The sequence below is a fragment of the Molothrus ater genome, chromosome 21, assembly GCF_012460135.2.
Source record: "Molothrus ater isolate BHLD 08-10-18 breed brown headed cowbird chromosome 21, BPBGC_Mater_1.1, whole genome shotgun sequence".
Lineage (NCBI taxonomy): Eukaryota > Metazoa > Chordata > Aves > Passeriformes > Icteridae > Molothrus > Molothrus ater.
Genome location: NC_050498.2, coordinates 6,026,506 through 6,043,062, shown reverse-complemented (window position 1 = coordinate 6,043,062; position 16,557 = coordinate 6,026,506). Strand labels below are relative to the sequence as shown.

General features: G+C 45.7%; 1 protein-coding gene across 2 annotated transcripts; it reads left to right on the top strand.

The window, feature by feature from the left end:
- The first annotated feature begins 3,612 nt into the window (after positions 1–3,612).
- On the top strand, positions 3,613–13,063 carry PSPH (phosphoserine phosphatase). 2 transcript variants are annotated; one of them, XM_036395357.2, is made up of 6 exons: positions 3,613–3,851; positions 8,647–8,805; positions 9,609–9,743; positions 11,155–11,300; positions 12,001–12,149; positions 12,877–13,063. In XM_036395357.2, exons 2-6 carry the CDS (start codon positions 8,666–8,668, stop codon positions 12,985–12,987), a joined length of 681 nt encoding a protein of 226 aa, XP_036251250.1. In that variant the 5' UTR covers positions 3,613–3,851; positions 8,647–8,665; the 3' UTR covers positions 12,988–13,063. The 2 variants fall into 2 exon arrangements, with proteins under 2 accessions (XP_036251250.1, XP_036251249.1); XM_036395356.2 differs by lacking the exon at positions 3,613–3,851 and having other exon boundaries at positions 8,577–8,805.
- The last annotated feature ends 3,494 nt before the right edge of the window (positions 13,064–16,557 follow it).

The following is a 16,557-nucleotide window of genomic DNA, read 5'->3' as shown; positions in this document are numbered from 1 at the left end:
TAATAGTTAAGTGGACTGGATTAATAATCAATGGTTCTTGGTTAAATTCGGGATTGAGGTTAATAAAAACTCATTTTTTCATAGCACACAAGCTGATGTGTGGGGAGCCGGGGCCTCCATACCTCCCAGTGCACACCCTCTGCCCGGGGCTTTCCTGGACTGAATCCCTCCCAGGGATTCTAAGGATGGGGATGGTCCATGCAGAGGTTTCTGTGTAGAATAAAACCAGAAATATTAATGTCAAGACAGCCTTGGTGGGTGCTGAAACGTTTCCCTGCGTGGCCTGTCCGGGCTTACTTCTGGTGACATTAAAATATTTGTGTCTTTGGACTCTGAAATGGAAGGACAAGTGAGTTTCCCGGAGAGGAGCTGGAGAAGGAGCTCCTGCCATAGTCCCTCACACCCTGCGGGCACTGATTGCACCAGGTTTGAATCCCAAATTGCTCCGTCTGGGCTTGTCCCCTCCAACACCCACCGGAGCACAGGGCAACACCAGGTGTGACACAACCTCTTCTTATTCCAGGTGTTGAATGAGGCCCCACAGCAATCCCCAGGCAGTTCCCTCTGCAGCCCAGCTGCTGCAGAGGCTGCTGACCACAGGCACAAGTGGCCCTGAGGCCAGGATTTTGTCAGAATTTGGTGCAGGCAAGGCAGAGACCCTTCCCCAGCCCTCTCCTACCGGGTGTGAAGATGCCCAGAGAAGCTGGAAGTGCCCAAGGCCAGGTTGGACAGGGCTTGGAGCAGCCTGGGATAGTGGAAAGTGTTCCTGCCCATGGCAGGGGGTGAAACAAGATGCTCCTTAAGTTCCCTTCCAACCAAGCCTATGGATTCTATAAAATCCTTCCCTCTCCATCCCACTTTTTGCAGCAGGGAGCTCTGGATGCAGCCCTGGATTGCTCCAGCAATGCAGAGACCTGGATGTATTTCCACACCACCTCCAGGAGTAGAGTCTGAGCCTGCTGCTGGGTCCAGTTTGGCTGCACAGGACTTCTGGGGGAGCTTGATGGGAAATGTCAGTGTCAAGTGTCAGGGCAGCCGGGCTGGATTGGCTGCAGGCTGTGGCACCTGCTTTGGGTGAGGATCTCAGGTTTCTGGGCAAAATGCCACGCTGTGCACAAGAGGAGGACTCCCACATGTGGTCTGTCTGTCTCCCTGGAGGGGACAGCTGCTGATATCATTGGGATTCTGGTTTTTAATGTTTTAGGTGATGTTTGGACATCCTACAAGCTTGGAGACCTATTGCTGAGCAGTGTCTTGTGAAATATTTTGACGCTGACTCCAGTGGAATGGCTGGGCTTTCTCCTCTGTGGTTGCAATCATTAGAAATAAACATTAAACATTGCAAAATGCAGGGAATCACAGTTGCCATTTCAATATTGGCTCTGGAACTCTGTAAAAATGTTGTCTGCACTTCACTGGGATGCTGAAACCATAACAAAACAAACCACCAAACCTGGCCCAAGGCTGCTGTGCAAATATCTGAGATGCAATGTCCAGTCAAAACACCCGGATCCCCAGCTCTGCCCTGGATTCTGGCACTCCCAGATCAAATATTTTGTTGCCTTTGCTTCTCTGGTTTTTTTTGTTTGTTTTTTTTTTTTTTTTTTTGCCTGTTCCTCTCAGGGCTGTTCTCAGCAGAGGGCAGCCTTGTCAAACCCATCCCAGGCTCGTTAAATTTCATGTTTTCCTTGCTGATGCCTATGGAAAGGCAGGAACTGCCCATGCTGGAAAATAAAGAGAAAATTAAATTTTGAGATTTTTTTTTTAGGAGAAGAAGGGGGAAAAGGGAAAAGCTGTTTTCAAAGACATTCTAATCCTCCATGCAGGTGGTTTCTGCTTGCTTTTTTTTTTTTTTTTTTTTTACAAATGGAGAGGTTCTGTAGTACAAGAATTGGGTGCTGTGTTTGGATCAAGTTTGTATTTTTACTCCTGAGCATCCTCCTACAGCTCCCAGGCAGAGCTCTCTGTGTTTCCTTGCTGGCTCACATTCCTCAGGATAGTTATTTTGTATTATAGTAACATTTCTCACGAGCATCTTCACATTAAAATCCCATTTTGCAGCATTTTTCAGCCATCAAGACAAGCTTTTTTTTTTTTTTTTTTTTTTTAGTCTTAGCTGTAGGATTGTTCTATTTGTTTTTTATGTGTAATGAAAATAAAGGGCAAATGCTTACCAGACTTAAATTGCCCTATGAATTCAATGGATTACACCAGGTTAAAATCAAAATATTTAACTAAATTAAAGCCAACACGTCCATTAAACTAAGCCAAATAAAGGCAATATCCTTCATGAAATATTCAGCAGCAATTCTCTTAGTCAAGCCAGGCACTGCTTATCTTGGCAAAAACCCCTCTGAGATTCTCAGTAAAAGCCATTTTCTTTCATCTTTATCAAGATGGGTTTTCCTTTAACCTTATTCACAGAAATGATTTCTAAATCTGCTTTAAACAACATCCTGTCCTGCCACGATAAAACTGACAAACAGCACCGGGCTGCTGATCCCTGGCACCAGTTTGGCAGCACAGGGGCTTGGTGCCATCTTTTCCTGACTCAAGAAGCTCCTGAGAGATGATCCTGTCATGTACTGAGAAATTCTGAAAAAACATAAGGGGAGGAGGGGCACAAAAGGTGATGGGATTTAATTAATAAATGGAATTTTGAGGGGTGACACTGCCAGGATGGCAGAAGAGGTCATGCACAGAGCACGACTGGAGCATCCAGCAGTGCAGAACAGACGGGCAGCAGTCACAGGACTCCTGGCACAAGTGGACAAAAGCAGCTAAATCAGCTAAATCAGCTTTTCTTGACCTTGAACCAAACAACTCCTGGCCTGGCACTGTCCCATTTTCCAAGCCATGGCAGCGAGCGAGGGCAGCTCTTCCGTGGGATGCCAAAAGGACAAGCACGGGCAACTTTGGCAATTTTTCCACAGCTTTTGGGGACACAACACAGAGCCCTTCCCACGCCTTTCCCCTTTGCTGCTGAGCTTTTGCCAGCTTTGGATGGGATTTGTGTGTGTAGCTTCACTCAGGGATGCACTAACAGCTTAAGCCAAGAGGAGATATTGCAACTTAAATTCCTGAAAGGTGGCTGTGCTCAGGTGGGGTTGGTCTCTTTTTCCAGGCAGCACTGACAGAACCAGAGGACACAGCGTTAAGCTGTGCCAAGAGAAATATAGGTTGGATGTTAGGAGAAATTTTTTCACAGAAAGAGTGATAAAGTCCTGGAATGGCTGCCCAGGGAGGTGGTGGAGTCCCCATCCCTGGGCGTGTTTAACAAAGCCTGGATGTGGCACTGGGTGCCAGGGTTTAACAAAGCCTGGATGTGGCACTGGGTGCCAGGGTTTAACAAAGCCTGGATGTGGCACTGGGTGCCAGGGTTTAGTTGGGGTTTTGGGGCTGGGTTGGACTCGATGATCTTAAAGGTCTCTTCCAACCTGGTGATTCTGTGATCCCAGCTCACAAATCCTCCCTTCTCTCCCGAAAACAGGACATCTCCTCGCTGATTTCAGCCAGGAGAAGCTCCCGATTGCCGCTGCCCGGAGCTGCCTGCCCGGCCTGGCCCGGCCCGGCTCCTCCCCTGCCCCGGGGCGGTCACACCTCTGCCGCCCTCGCTGGCAGCGAACAGCTGCCCTGCTCTGCTCCCATGTGTGCGAGCACCTCAAACAAACCCCCCGGGCCGCCTGACTCAGCGCTTTATCAGGGGCCGAGCGGCAAAATGCGGCTCTCGTCCAGCGCAGCCCGTGCGCGGGGCTTGTGCCGCTGAGGGCTCAGCTGATCCCTCCCTGCCAGGCGCAGCCCGGAGCCTCCCGGCGGCAGCAGCAGCCACGGCCGCTTCCCTTCTGTGTTCTGTAAGTCACCGGCATCGTGCTTTTCTCGCAGCTCGGAAGGGGTTGGAGTTTGGCTCGCAGCTCCGTAACACAAGGGGGGTTTTTCCAGCAGGGAAAATGAGGAGGATCTTGTGCCTTGTGCTGCCCGGCTGGTTTATAACAGCAGCGTGAATGAATGATGCAATCGGGCGCGGGGGGAGCAGCAGCGTTTTGGCAGCACGGGCGAGAGGGGATTGGAGAGTTGGGAGGTGGATGTCAACATCCAACAGGTTCCTTCTGGCCTTTTTCACCTGCTTTTGGCGAGGTGTTTGAGTGAGTTCGCTGTGAGGCACTGCTGTGCAGATAATCGTGCGGAGCTGCGAGCAGCTCGTCTCTTGACTCGCAGGCAGCTTTGTGCCGCTGCCTTTGCAAACTGAGCGGGAGGTTAAAGCAAAACCTAACATGAAATAGAAAACCCAGGAGGTTTAATAAAAACCTGGAAAAAAAGAAGAAAACCCAGGAGGTTAAGGACCGAATCTTCCTATTCTCACCCTGCAAACCACAGAAAGTTACGTGTGGATGGGTTGAACTTCTAAAACTTATATAAAACACAAACACAATTTCCTTAAATATAACTAATCTGCTTAAATGTATCAGCTTTCCTCTAAAGCTTTCAAGACGTTGCTAATTCTGAGGATGAAAGCTCAGCACAGAAAAGCTGTGCCACTGTATTATTCCCATTTTACAGACACAGGACTGGAAACAATGAGGATTAAGTGGTTTGTTTCAACTCATACCATGGAAACACTCCTGGGAATGTTCTTAGAAGCTGTAGGAGGAAAAGGTCCTGAAAAAAACTTTCAAGAACTATTTTCTCCAAATCCTTTGCTCTGAGCAGCAGTTTCCCTTCAAGGCAAAAGAAACAGTTTAATGTGGTTGAACTTCTGCTGCTGTTCAGTACAATGTTAAATGGGGAAGTGAATCAGAAATTGTTTGCAAACAAGGATATTCTTGAGTGCTGGGTAATAGTTCATTAAGATTCACTTAATCTTCATTTTTAACAGCAATAAATGTGAACATCATGCAAAGTAGCAGCGTGGCAGCACTTCTGAAAGCTGAAATATGACAACAAGGGAGGTTTAGTCACAATGAGGGGTTTGAGATCTCATTAGAACCTTGCAGCCCCAGAACACCTGCAGTTCTGAGCTCCACTTACTGCTTCCATTTGCATTTCCAATTTCCTGTGGATACAGAGGATGGGGCAGTTTTTCCCTGTGAGGCAAGTGCCCTTCTTTGAAGGGACAGTAAACAGAGAGGATTTCAGTTGTTTTCCTTTCCCATGTGCTCTTACATAATTCCCCTGTTTGTGACTCCACCCTGTCTATTATGAAAGAGAATTATTTCTTGTGAAAATGTCTTTATTTTTTTTTAAACAGCCTAATGAAACTCTTCATAGTCTGGAGGCAAGGAGATCTCATGGGAATTCCCCTTTTCTCTTGTCATTTTCTTTTATCTCCATTTTTATCTCAAGTTTCACCCTACCTGTCTCTCTCTCACTCTGTTGTCTTCTTTAGCCACTTTGCCCATTGTTCTTCTTTTCCCCATATTCTTCTTTCCACCTTTTCCCCATGGTATTTTATTCCAGACCTCTTGAAATGTTTGCTGCTTGGATGCTTTTCAGGCTAGGAATTGATTACCTTCCTGAAATTCAGGGTAGGAAGATCAGAGATTCCCTATCAGTGTTCTTCATATGGAAACAGAACCCATTATTTGTGGGAATTTCATTTTTCTTCCTATCTCATTAAAACATTTACACTTTTAAGCAATCAGATGCTCTGTATTTAGAATAATTAATCTCTGCCACTTATACAGGCCTGGACCACTCTGGAATACAAAATTGCTTTTTCCTGACTGCAACTGAGATTTGTCCATAGAAGGGTTTTACACAACTTTAATTCTTTTTGCTCTAATGTGCTACTGATGATTTTTGCAATTCTTCCCTTCCAGTTTGTCATTTTTAGACAACATAAACCATAGTTTGAAACTATTTTCAAATAGGAATAAAGAGAGGACAGGGTTAATTCCAACTATGACTCCACAATAATTCTTCTTTATTTGTCCATCAAAGTGCAAAGTCCAGCACAGCTTTCATGCCATCATTGTCAGCTCATTCAGCAGGGAAAGGAGCATGGGAAATGTGGACATCAGAGAGAAGGAAAAGTGAACATTTCATCACTCCCAGCACACCTGTGGAGAGATAACATTTTTCTGGGACAGATTAAAGTCTTGCATGCAGACCCAAATTGCAGCTTGTCACCGAGCAGTCACGTCACAGAGCAGTGTCCCTGTGGTCTTTGTGAGATCCCCAGGATGAGGGAAGAGATGAATCTGACTCCATGTTCTCAGAAGGCTGATTTATTATTTTATGATATTATATTATGTTAAAGAATAATATACTAACACTATAGTAAAGAATACAGAAAGGATACAGACAGAAGGCTGAACAAGAATGATAATGAAAGCTGGTGACTGACTCCTCAGAGTCTGACACAGCTGATGGTGATTGGTCATTAAGTAAAAACAATTCACATGGAACCAATCAAACATGCACCTGTTGGTAAACAATGTCCAGACCACATTCCAAAGCAGCCAAACACAGGAGAAGCAAATCAGATAATTATGATTTACATTTTTCTCTGAGGCTTCTCAGCTTCCCAGGAGAAGAAATCCCAGCAAAGGGATTTTTCAGGAAATATGACAGTGCCATCTCCCCACACGGTGCCATTGCCTCACGGGGTTACAGAGCAGCCCCAGGTGTGGCAATGGTGGCTTTGCATCAGCAGCGTGGCTGCTGGGACACACACTGGTGACGCCAATGTCACAGCTGCCCTGGAACACGGCCCTGCTGCCTGGAAATCTGGGAGCTTTCACTGCAAACACAAGCACGGCTCTGCAGCCCAGGGCAAGTCAAGGCTGAAACAAACGTGCAATTCACGTGGCACCTGCCCAGCCAGTGCCAAGCCTGAGCTCAGAGCTGGCCTCTGGCCACCAGGCCTCACCTCAGAGCTGGGTGCTGGCAGAGGGAGGCTCTGATGTCCATGAAGTTCTGATGTCCATGAAGTTCTGATGTCCACCTTTCTTTTACATGCTGTGCTGATGGCTGATGACTCATTTAACTAATTATGACTATTATATAACTATTATATAACTATCAGTTACTCATGATAGCTAATTTTTCTTACATGTCCGGTGCAGTCTTTGTAGAAAAAGATAAAACCCCACATGGCCTGCAGCAAATAATCCTTTAGCCATGATCCTAAAGCTGGACTGGGGTTTATGGTGTGTCCATGCACCAAGGGCAGGGTTGTGCCAAACTGCAGTTCAGAGGGGCTCTGGAAAAGCCCTTTTCTGGGAAACCTCCTCTAGTGCCACCAACCCCTCAAAGGCAGCAGAATAAACCTCAAAATGTCCTGTCTGAGGGCTGCCTGTGCCTCTCGTGTCACTCATTGTCTCTGTCCCTTGCTCATTGACACCTGTCAGGCAGACACAGCTCCTGGCTGTTCACAACAGGTTTCACCACTCAGGCTGGGTGCTGCCTTCAGACAGATCTCCACCTCCCCACAACAGATTGGAGCGTTCTCTTTTATTCCATGCAAAGAGCACATAAGAGAGGTGTGTGCTCTACATTTGTAGTGAGGATGGGACTTTTTCATAAAGCTCTTTGTGTATCCCAATATTCATCATGTCCTGGGAATAAACCCAAAGGTTCTTGTTCCTGCTTTGACCATTAGTGAGAGGAAAACAAAAGATGAAAGGTTGTAAAGACATCCATAATTCTTTAGAATGTGCTGTTTGATGGTGTTTTTCCCTTATCCCAGGAAAAGAACCTGCAACCCAGATCAATCATACAAGACATGTCCTGAGAGATGTCTGAGAGATTGGAAGAAACAAAAACTTCTACAAAAATCTGAGAAGTGAGATAAATAGGCAGGTGTTGTTTGTGTCTAAATTATAGATTAGTACTCAGTAAAATCCACACTGAATTAATTCCCCTGTGAAAGCACAAGGTGAGTAGGGATGAGTAAGAAGATATTTAACTCCTTAAGCTTCTGATCTGCAGAAGTGCTCAACATGTTGAAGTGGGCAGATCTAAAAGGGTAGGAAAGAAACTTTTGTCAACAAAAGGGGTAGAAAATGGGACTATTATGGAAAGGGATTAAAATTAATTTTTAGGGACTGTTATAGAAAATGTGATGTCTTGATGGGTTGAGTGAAGTTCTCGAGGGCCAGGCATTTGATGGGTTTGTAAAAGGCTAATCCCCAATGTTAATGGTCCAATCTTTTATTAATGAAGATGTAGGACAGGATCTAAACCTTCCTGATTTAGGGCCAACCACTCATTGATAGGTTTAGGATAGTTTGTAATCAATCCTTAGGACCTGGGTGTCCAGCCTGGGAGAGATGAGAAACCAAGACCCCCCCTGAGCTGAACCAGAGCCCTGCAACCCCACAGAGCTCTTGGCAGCCTGGTGCCTCAGGCAATGCCAAGGATTGCAACCTTGAACCCACGGATGGGCTGAGGCAGCAGGCAACAAATCAGCAGCAGCCCAGGGCTCCACGGCCCACCTGGAGCACGAGGTGACCATCAGTAGGCAGCAACAGCAGGAGCAAATCAGCAGCTGGGGCAGACCTCCACCACCATTGCCCTCAGGATAAAAGCCCTGAGCCGCCTGCGCTCGGCCCTTCTCGCCCGCGCCGCAGCAGCAGCAGCACCAATGGCTCAGGAAACAGTGCACTACTCCCACTCAGAGAAAGATTTCATCTTGTCCCCTCACAGTAAGAAGGCTCCCAAAAGGATGGCATCCCTGATGGAGCTGAAGGAGATCTTCCGCAGCGCCGACGCCGTGTGCTTCGACGTGGACAGCACCGTCATCAGGGAGGAGGGCATCGACGAGCTGGCCAAGTTCTGCGGGGTCGGGGACGCCGTGGCAGAGATGTGAGTGAGCCTGGGGAGCTCAGGTCAGGCAGAGTGAGCCATGGCTGGGGAGCTCACACAGGTCAGGCAGGCAGAGTGAGCCATGGCAGAGATGTACATAAGGCTGGGGAGTTCATACAGGTCAGGCAGAATGAGCCAGAGATGATTGAGCTGTGAGCATGGATTGGTCTGTGAGCATAGAATTGTCATTTACAGTCATTTGGTTCTGTTTGTCATATGGTTACAGTTTGTAAAGGGGTTGGGATAATAAGTGGATGAGGATGGGGTAATAAGGATGACATGACTTGGTTTGGGAATTGTGAGGCTGCCCAACAAAACTATCCTGGAATTAAATCTCTATTGGTAATTCTGAATTAAATCTCTATTGTAATTCTGAATTAAATCTCTATTGGTAATTTTGAATTAAATCTCTATTAGTAATTTTGATAGACCAAGAGCAGTCCTCATCATTAAACTTGGCTAAGCACTACCAAACCCTGTTCTGAATGAGAAAACCTTACCATGAGGTGGAGGAGAGGGGACAGCACTCCCAGCCCATGGCTGAGGCTGGGAAGCAGCACAAGCTGAAGCTTTTAGCCAAAGCTCTGTTGGATCCAGCTCAGCAATATGGTCACAGAGGGAGTGGAGCCCTTCTCCTGTGCTCCACTGGTTCCCCCATCCATGGAGATCCCGTAGCCACCAATCTTTGGGGTTCAGCACAACCTCTCCTGCCTGGCTCCCTGTCACTCCTCATTAATGCTGTGTGGTTGGGAGCAGCCCCAGCTGGTGAAGTGTCCCTGATTTGATTTTTGGTTGTCCCTCAGGACCCGCAGAGCCATGGGTGGCACTGTGACGTTCAAGGCAGCTCTCACAGCACGGTTAGGTCTCATCAGACCCTCCTATGAACAAGTGCAGAAATTAATATCTGACAACCCACCTCAGCTAACTCCAGGAATAAGGTAAGAAGAATTGAATTTTTATTTTTTTTTGAAGTATTCAGGAAGCAGATGGAGTAAATAAAGCAAATCCTGTGTCATTAGTGATGCTGTACAGCCACTGAGCTGGTTTGTGTTGCCTTTCCTGCCCCATCTCCATGCTGGGTGTGTACAGAGCTTGGATCAGGAGCCTGGCTCCTTAAACATCCATGGAAAAAGAAAAGATTCTTAGATATTAACTGGCACCTTGGCTGCCAAGCTCAGATCCTGGTTGGAGGATTAAATGGGAATGGAAAGGATCTGTTCAACCACTGGTTTTTCAGGGGTGATGGGGCTGGGAGGAGATTTAATACCTCCTTAAATTTGGTCTATTCTGCAACTCTGTTACCTCTCTCTGCAGTTTGGGGGATCCATTGCTTAGAGCTACACATTCTGCAGTCCCTAAAAACATTAAAATTAAAGCAAACACACATAAATATGTGTATTCATTCATCCTGAGGTTTGGAATGACCATGAACTATTTAAACTGAAAAGCTCTGGGGATATTTTCCCTATTCAAATTGTTTCTATCCATTGAAAAGAATTTCTTTACTACAAAATCTGACCATAGCTTCAAGTCTGAAATATTTTTAGCATATAAAAAGAGTTTTAGATGATCCTGTGCTTGTATTTTTTTCTGTAGAAGACAGCTAGAGGTAACTACAAAGAGAACATTGTTTCCCTGTTCAGGATCATGTGATTTTCCTTTTCATTCCTTCCCTTTCTTCCTCCTTTTCATTCCTTCCCTTTCTTCCTCATTTCTGTGTCCTGCTTTAAGGCTCTGCTTTGCTTTTCAGTCTTTAGTGTTTCTGCTGCTCCTGCCACCCCTTCCCTGCTCCCTGTGCTGCTCCCCTGATCTTCTGCCTCCAGAGCCAAATCCCCAGAACTCTGCACTGCCTTCGAGTCCTGCTGGCATTACTGGAGTCACAAAGTTCTTTTTTGGATTCCTTTTCTGTAGCTGGTGCCCTCTTCTAAAGATGGCATCAATGTCCAGTGCCTGGTGAACCAACTCTGAGCTAGAAAACATTTGCATTTTTCACTTTTCAGCCTACTTAGCATTTTGGAGCAGTGATTTTATCTCATCCCCTGCTTTTTGCTGCATTCCAGATTCATTTTCTTGCTGAGAAAAAAAAAAAACAACATTGAACTGGACCTGCTCTCACTTGTTCAAGGGAACTAATGTGAAAGTGGAAAGAAAAAAATTTAAGGAGTGTTTGTTTTTGAGGAATGAAATGATGGTTTTGTCAGCTCTTGCCAGCCAGGTGTGAGCACAAACACAGAGGGAAAAGCTTTGGGCAGCAGAGATGGAAGCAGCAGCCCCCAAACCAAGCTGGACTAGCACAGAGCCTGGCTCAGGGAGGATCTCTGACCTGTGTGTGTGTGTGTGTGTTCCCAGGGAGCTGGTGAGCAGACTCCACCAACGAGGGGTTCAGGTGTTCCTGGTCTCGGGGGGCTTTCAGAGCATCGTGGAACACGTGGCCCTGCAGCTGAACATCCCCACAGCAAACGTCTTCGCCAACAGGCTCAAGTTCTACTTCAACGGTGAGAGCCCCTCCAGACTCCTCCCTCTGCTGATTAACGGCACTTTCCTGCCTCCAGCTCTCAGATACTGGGCTGCAGGCACTGTCCTGTTACCAATCCGTGGAGGAAAAGCTACAAAACCCTACCAAAAACCAGCTCAGGGCATGCTCAGTGTAAGGAATAGAGCTGCAGTTACTTTTTAATTGCAAGCTGTGCCAAAGGTGAAACTCTGTACAGCTGCTGAGAGCAGAGTTTCATTTTCTCCTCTCCTTCAAGTTAAAGAGTCCATGACCTGAGGTGCTCTCACAGCCCTCCCTTTCAGGACCTTCTGGAGCAGAGCTGCTCTGGGTTGGAAGCTCTGGGTTGGAAGCTCTGTCCCAGCAGAGCTGTAGGTGCTGAGGTTGTTCTTACTCAGGGTTTTCTACTCTGTCTCTGCATCATCCTGGTTGCTGTTTTGGGATGTTCACACCAGAGTGGCTGGGAATGGATTGGTGGCATTGCCCCACACAGTTTCTGGTTTTCTCTGAAAATGTCTCTATTTTTCTTTGAAAGATTTGGGTGAAATCCCAGCCTTAAACTTACCTTGGAATGACTGATTTGGGATGCTGTGCTGTGAGTTTTACAGGGCTGCATGCACTGAAATCGAGACCACAGACAGAGATTTTCCTTCATTTACCAGAAAACATCTGTATTTCCAACTTGTCCTTCCTTTGTTTTCTAGGAGAATATGCAGGATTTGATGAAACACAACCAACAGCTGAATCAGGGGGGAAAGGAAAGGTTATCACTCATCTGAAAGAACAGTTCCATTTCAAGAAAGTGGTTATGATTGGAGATGGAGCTACAGACATGGAAGCCTGCCCCCCTGGAGTGAGTATTACAGAAACCCTGAATTCCTTTTGAGCAAATCCTTGGGGCAAAGAGAAGAGTAAGGTTTGGATTCTTTAATCAAAAAATCAACAGGAAGATAACTTTTATAAATGCTCATATCTCAGGGAGAGATTTTAATTCCATCTCCCCTTCAGTTCCTTTCCCCACACAAAAGTCTCCCAATACCCCAAAACTGCTCAGGATTTGTTTAATGCTTCCCACCTCAAGGCAAAAAAAAAAGAAAAAAAAAAGAAAAAAAGAAAAAAAAACTGCAGTGGAAATTTTAAACCCTGCACTTTCACTGCAGGGGGTTTTGTGACATGTAGAAATGATGATTGCTCTGGTTAATGATTGAGGACAGGGTTAAAGTTTGCTTTTGGTATCTCTGAGATGAGGCAAACAGAGGTAAGACAAACAGGAGAGGGGTAATTGTGGGATGCTTATGCATGAGCCAATGTTTACCTGCTCTTGAATGGAATTGCATCACATTTACATCAGATTCTCAGTAAAATCTCAGGAAAATCTGAACAATCTGGAAGCTACAAGGCACCGAGAAAACACCCCAGTAACCAAAATGCTGCAGAATGAATCATTAATAAATCTGAAAAATGAACATGCAAAGGAAAACAGGGCAGGGGTTTTAAAATCCAATCTCAAAAGCAAATTTAATTACTGAGAACTGCCCCTCATGCAATAACCCATGTGCCCATTCCTTGTGTTTTTCCAGGATTGCTTCATTGGGTTTGGAGGCAATGTGGTCAGAAAGCAAGTGAAGGAGAAAGCCAAGTGGTACATCACCCACTTTGATGAACTGCTAAAGGAGCTGGAAGAGCGATAAATCCTCCTGTAAAATAATCTATTTAACACCTGTAAATTCATTATACGATGCCATTAAACATTTATTTGTTTGCAAACCTGTGGGCTGGAGTTTTTTAATGATTCTGGGGGTTGGGGACCTTCCACTCTGGCTCGTGTGGCAAATGGCACCATGCTGCTCAAATAGGTTGGAATGAAAATGGGGGAGATTTTCAATAAAACTTTCCTATGGTGGAAGAAATAAATTATTTACTTCCAAGGGAAGACTAAACATAGAAAATCAAAAGTTAAAAATACCTGAAGAGATTATCTCTTGGTCAATATTGCACATCTGTTGTTTCATCAGTAATGCCTCTTCTTATTTTGGGTGACCAAAAAAGAACAAGGTCACAAACAAGAACTTTGCCTAATCAATAATAATAATAATAATAATAATAATAATAATAATAATAATAATAATAATAATAATAATAATAATAATATGTAATTCAGGCTGCAGTTTGGCAAGTACCTTTCACTGCACAGAATCCCAGCTGCAGATAAGCAGTGAACAGGTGGAAAACATTCCTAAATATCTCTGACTGCATTAAAATTATGGTTCCAGAGAACCTGTGGTGTCATCTGTTACTCAACATCAGTTACTCAACCTGTCTGGACAGGAGGTGCAGGGAAATCTGAGATCCAATGCTCATCCCTGGCCAAGAAATATTTTCAGGTGAGGGACAGAGTGGTTCCCATTCTTCATCAAAATATTCCAATCAAACTCCAAGCTATTGATTTTGGGAAGTGGTCCCAGTGTTTGTGGAATGTTTTATTCATTTCCAACCCACCCCCAGCAGCTGTAGTGGGATGGGAGTGAATTCATCAACCTTTAAAGGAAATTCTGGGAGACTTCAGCCCCTTCCTCTGCCTCCCGTGTGGATTAACCACCCCTAAACTCTGCCAGAGCTAAGCCTGACCTGTTCTAAGAACTCCTCTGAGCTCCAGCTGGTGGATCCTGGTTTTTTAAGGATTCTCTTAAGTGTTTGACCCAAGAGAACACACCTGGTAAATGCTGACAACTCTCCTGAGTGTTCTTCCCATTGTGGGAATTTTATTAAGAATCTTCACCTGTGAGGATGTGAAAAGCTTTACCAATGTTAAAATCCATCACACCTGCCCCTTCCTTCAATCCCCACCTCACACAGGAGAAAGATGGGTAATATGACATTATTTGATATTAAAAACATTTAATATCTGCTGAGGTTTTTATCCTCTAAGTGCTTACAAAGACCCCCAGTATTTTTCCAGAAAGAGAAATGTGGCAATTCTCTTTCACCCCACCACATATTTCAGAAACAGAAACAAGTGATGTCCCTACCCTCCAAAATTTCCCATTTTCTCATAATAATCACTGCTTTTCACAATTAGCACTGAATTTCTTTAATTTATGATGATTAAACCATGAGACAGCTGCTGTCCAATCTTTAAAGCATCGCCAGCAATTAAAGCAAACACTGGTTCTGTTCATTCTGTGAGGAGGAGATGGGGACAGAGGAGTCCCCACAGCCCACAGTGAGGGCTGCAGCTCTCAGTGATGCTGAAAAATGTTTTTGGCTTGAAGTTACAACAGCATTTAAATAGTAGAGAAGTAGAAGGGTTAAAAGAAAACAAACCCAGAACCAAACTTGGGATGGTTTTTGGAGCAAGGCAGACGCGTAAGAGCCCCAGAGGAGCTGCAGAGGCTTCAGCAAACCCCACAAAAGCCAAGCAGACAATGGCTGGCAGCGCTCCCCACAACTTCTGGGAGTGTTCAAGATGGAAATCCTCCCTGAGGGAAATCCCAGCCAGCTCCCAGGGCAGCTCCTGGACAGTCCTGCTTCTGTTCAGGCAGGGCTGCATGAGCAGGGCACACCTGAGGAGTTTCTGCTCCCACTTTTCCCTGTGCAATGCCACAGTTAGGAAGTGAAGTTTATTTGCTGTTTTTAATGGAATTAAAAGGTCACAAAGGAAAGAAATCTGCCATGGAGCTGATCAGCTGGAGGGCACTGGGGCATGGCTCAGGGCTCTGGCAGAGCCCTGGAGATGAAGTTAACATTCACAGCAGGAGCTGCTGCCACTCGGGGCTCTATGGAAACGTGGGGCTGTGCCAGGCATTTCACAACAGCTCTTTAGGTCACACTGCCTTGGAGAAAAAAAAATAAAAAATGCCCCCCTCCCCTTCCACTGGGCAAATGTGGAGCTGACCTCTAGCCCAGGAGGCAGCAGGAGCATTGCTGAGCTCAGGAGAGGCTCAGCTGTTTTGTCTGTGAAATAGTGGAAAATTCCCAGCAGGGAATGGAGCAGGGGGAGGAAAAGTTTCAGTGTCACAGATTTTGCCTGGACACATCCCAGCACAGAGGGGCAAAGTCTGGGGAGCAGCACAGGGCATACAGGGAGGACCTGGGCTCCAGGTGGGTCTTTTGATCACCAGCCTTTACAAAAAGGCTTTTAATGTGATTATTCAATGAGGCAGAATTGCTTTAAATTATGTATTTGCATGTGGGACAGTTTGCAGCCTTCTCCAGGACAATTAAATCTTAAGTTTTAATTGTGTCATTGCAGTGGAATAAGAGTTGAGATTTGCCAGAGGCTTTTCCAAGCACTGTCCCCACTTTCCAACCTTTGGGAAGTGACTTCAGCTCTGAACTGCAGCAGCTGTGCTGTGAGAGATGCTGAGGGATTGCTCACCTAAGGAGAACTTGAACTCAGCCATGGAATCAAGAGGGAAAATCCCAAGAGTTCACAGAACCAGGGAAAACCCAGCTCAGGCAACGGGAAGCCAAGGAAAAATTGGCATTGCCCATTTCCATTGGAGCTTACACTGATACCTGTAAGGAAAATAACAGGAACTGCTTTAGCTGCAGGTAAAATAAGGAGTTTTATCAGTTTTATCAGTTATATCTGTCCCTGAGGGCAGCCACAGCAGAGCAGGAGGCTCAGAATGAGGGGAGGCTCATCCCTAACACCTCAGGACAGGGGAATTCAGAATTGCAGGGGGAATTCAGATCCTGGCAGTGGGTGAGGGACCTGCACTCTGTGATCTCACCCCATAGGACACCCAGTTACTCCTCTGATTCCTCACCCAGGCAAAACTTTGTGGTCTTTGGACAACAAGAGCTGTGCCAGGCAGAACTGAATTCCTGGTGAAGGTAAAACACATGGAGAGCATCAGAACACAAAAAATCCTGGGGCTCCATAAATGGTTTTTTGCTGTTTGTCTCTGGCTGAGTTTGCTGGGTGGGAGCTACAAGGACAATTCTCCAGGGAAAAGAGATCTGGGAGAGATCAAAGGGCCTGGAAGGTGATATTGGAATCCCTTTTTTCCTTCTGCAGCTGAAGAGCAGCCCCAAAAATCAGATAAAATGGCAGCCCCAGGTGATATCAGTGCTCAGGGCTGACTTACAAGGAGGATCAGCTCAAATGATTTCCTTGGCCCACTGAGCAACTTCAAGCTGATACAGCACAGAATGTGCCTCAGTAAAATCCCATCACCACTTGGCAACAGGAGGAAAATATAAAACCAGACAAGAACCAGATCAAATATTGACTTTGTTCAAGGGGAAACTCAAGG

Coding starts and splice junctions, on each gene's coding strand:
- PSPH (XM_036395356.2), top strand. CDS start 8,585: ATGGCTCAGGAAACAGTGCACTACTCCCACTCAGAGAAAGATTTCATC. Junction 9,744..11,154: donor CAGCTAACTCCAGGAATAAG/GTAAGAAGAATT, acceptor GTGTGTTCCCAG/GGAGCTGGTGAGCAGACTCC. Junction 11,301..12,000: donor GCTCAAGTTCTACTTCAACG/GTGAGAGCCCCT, acceptor TTTGTTTTCTAG/GAGAATATGCAGGATTTGAT.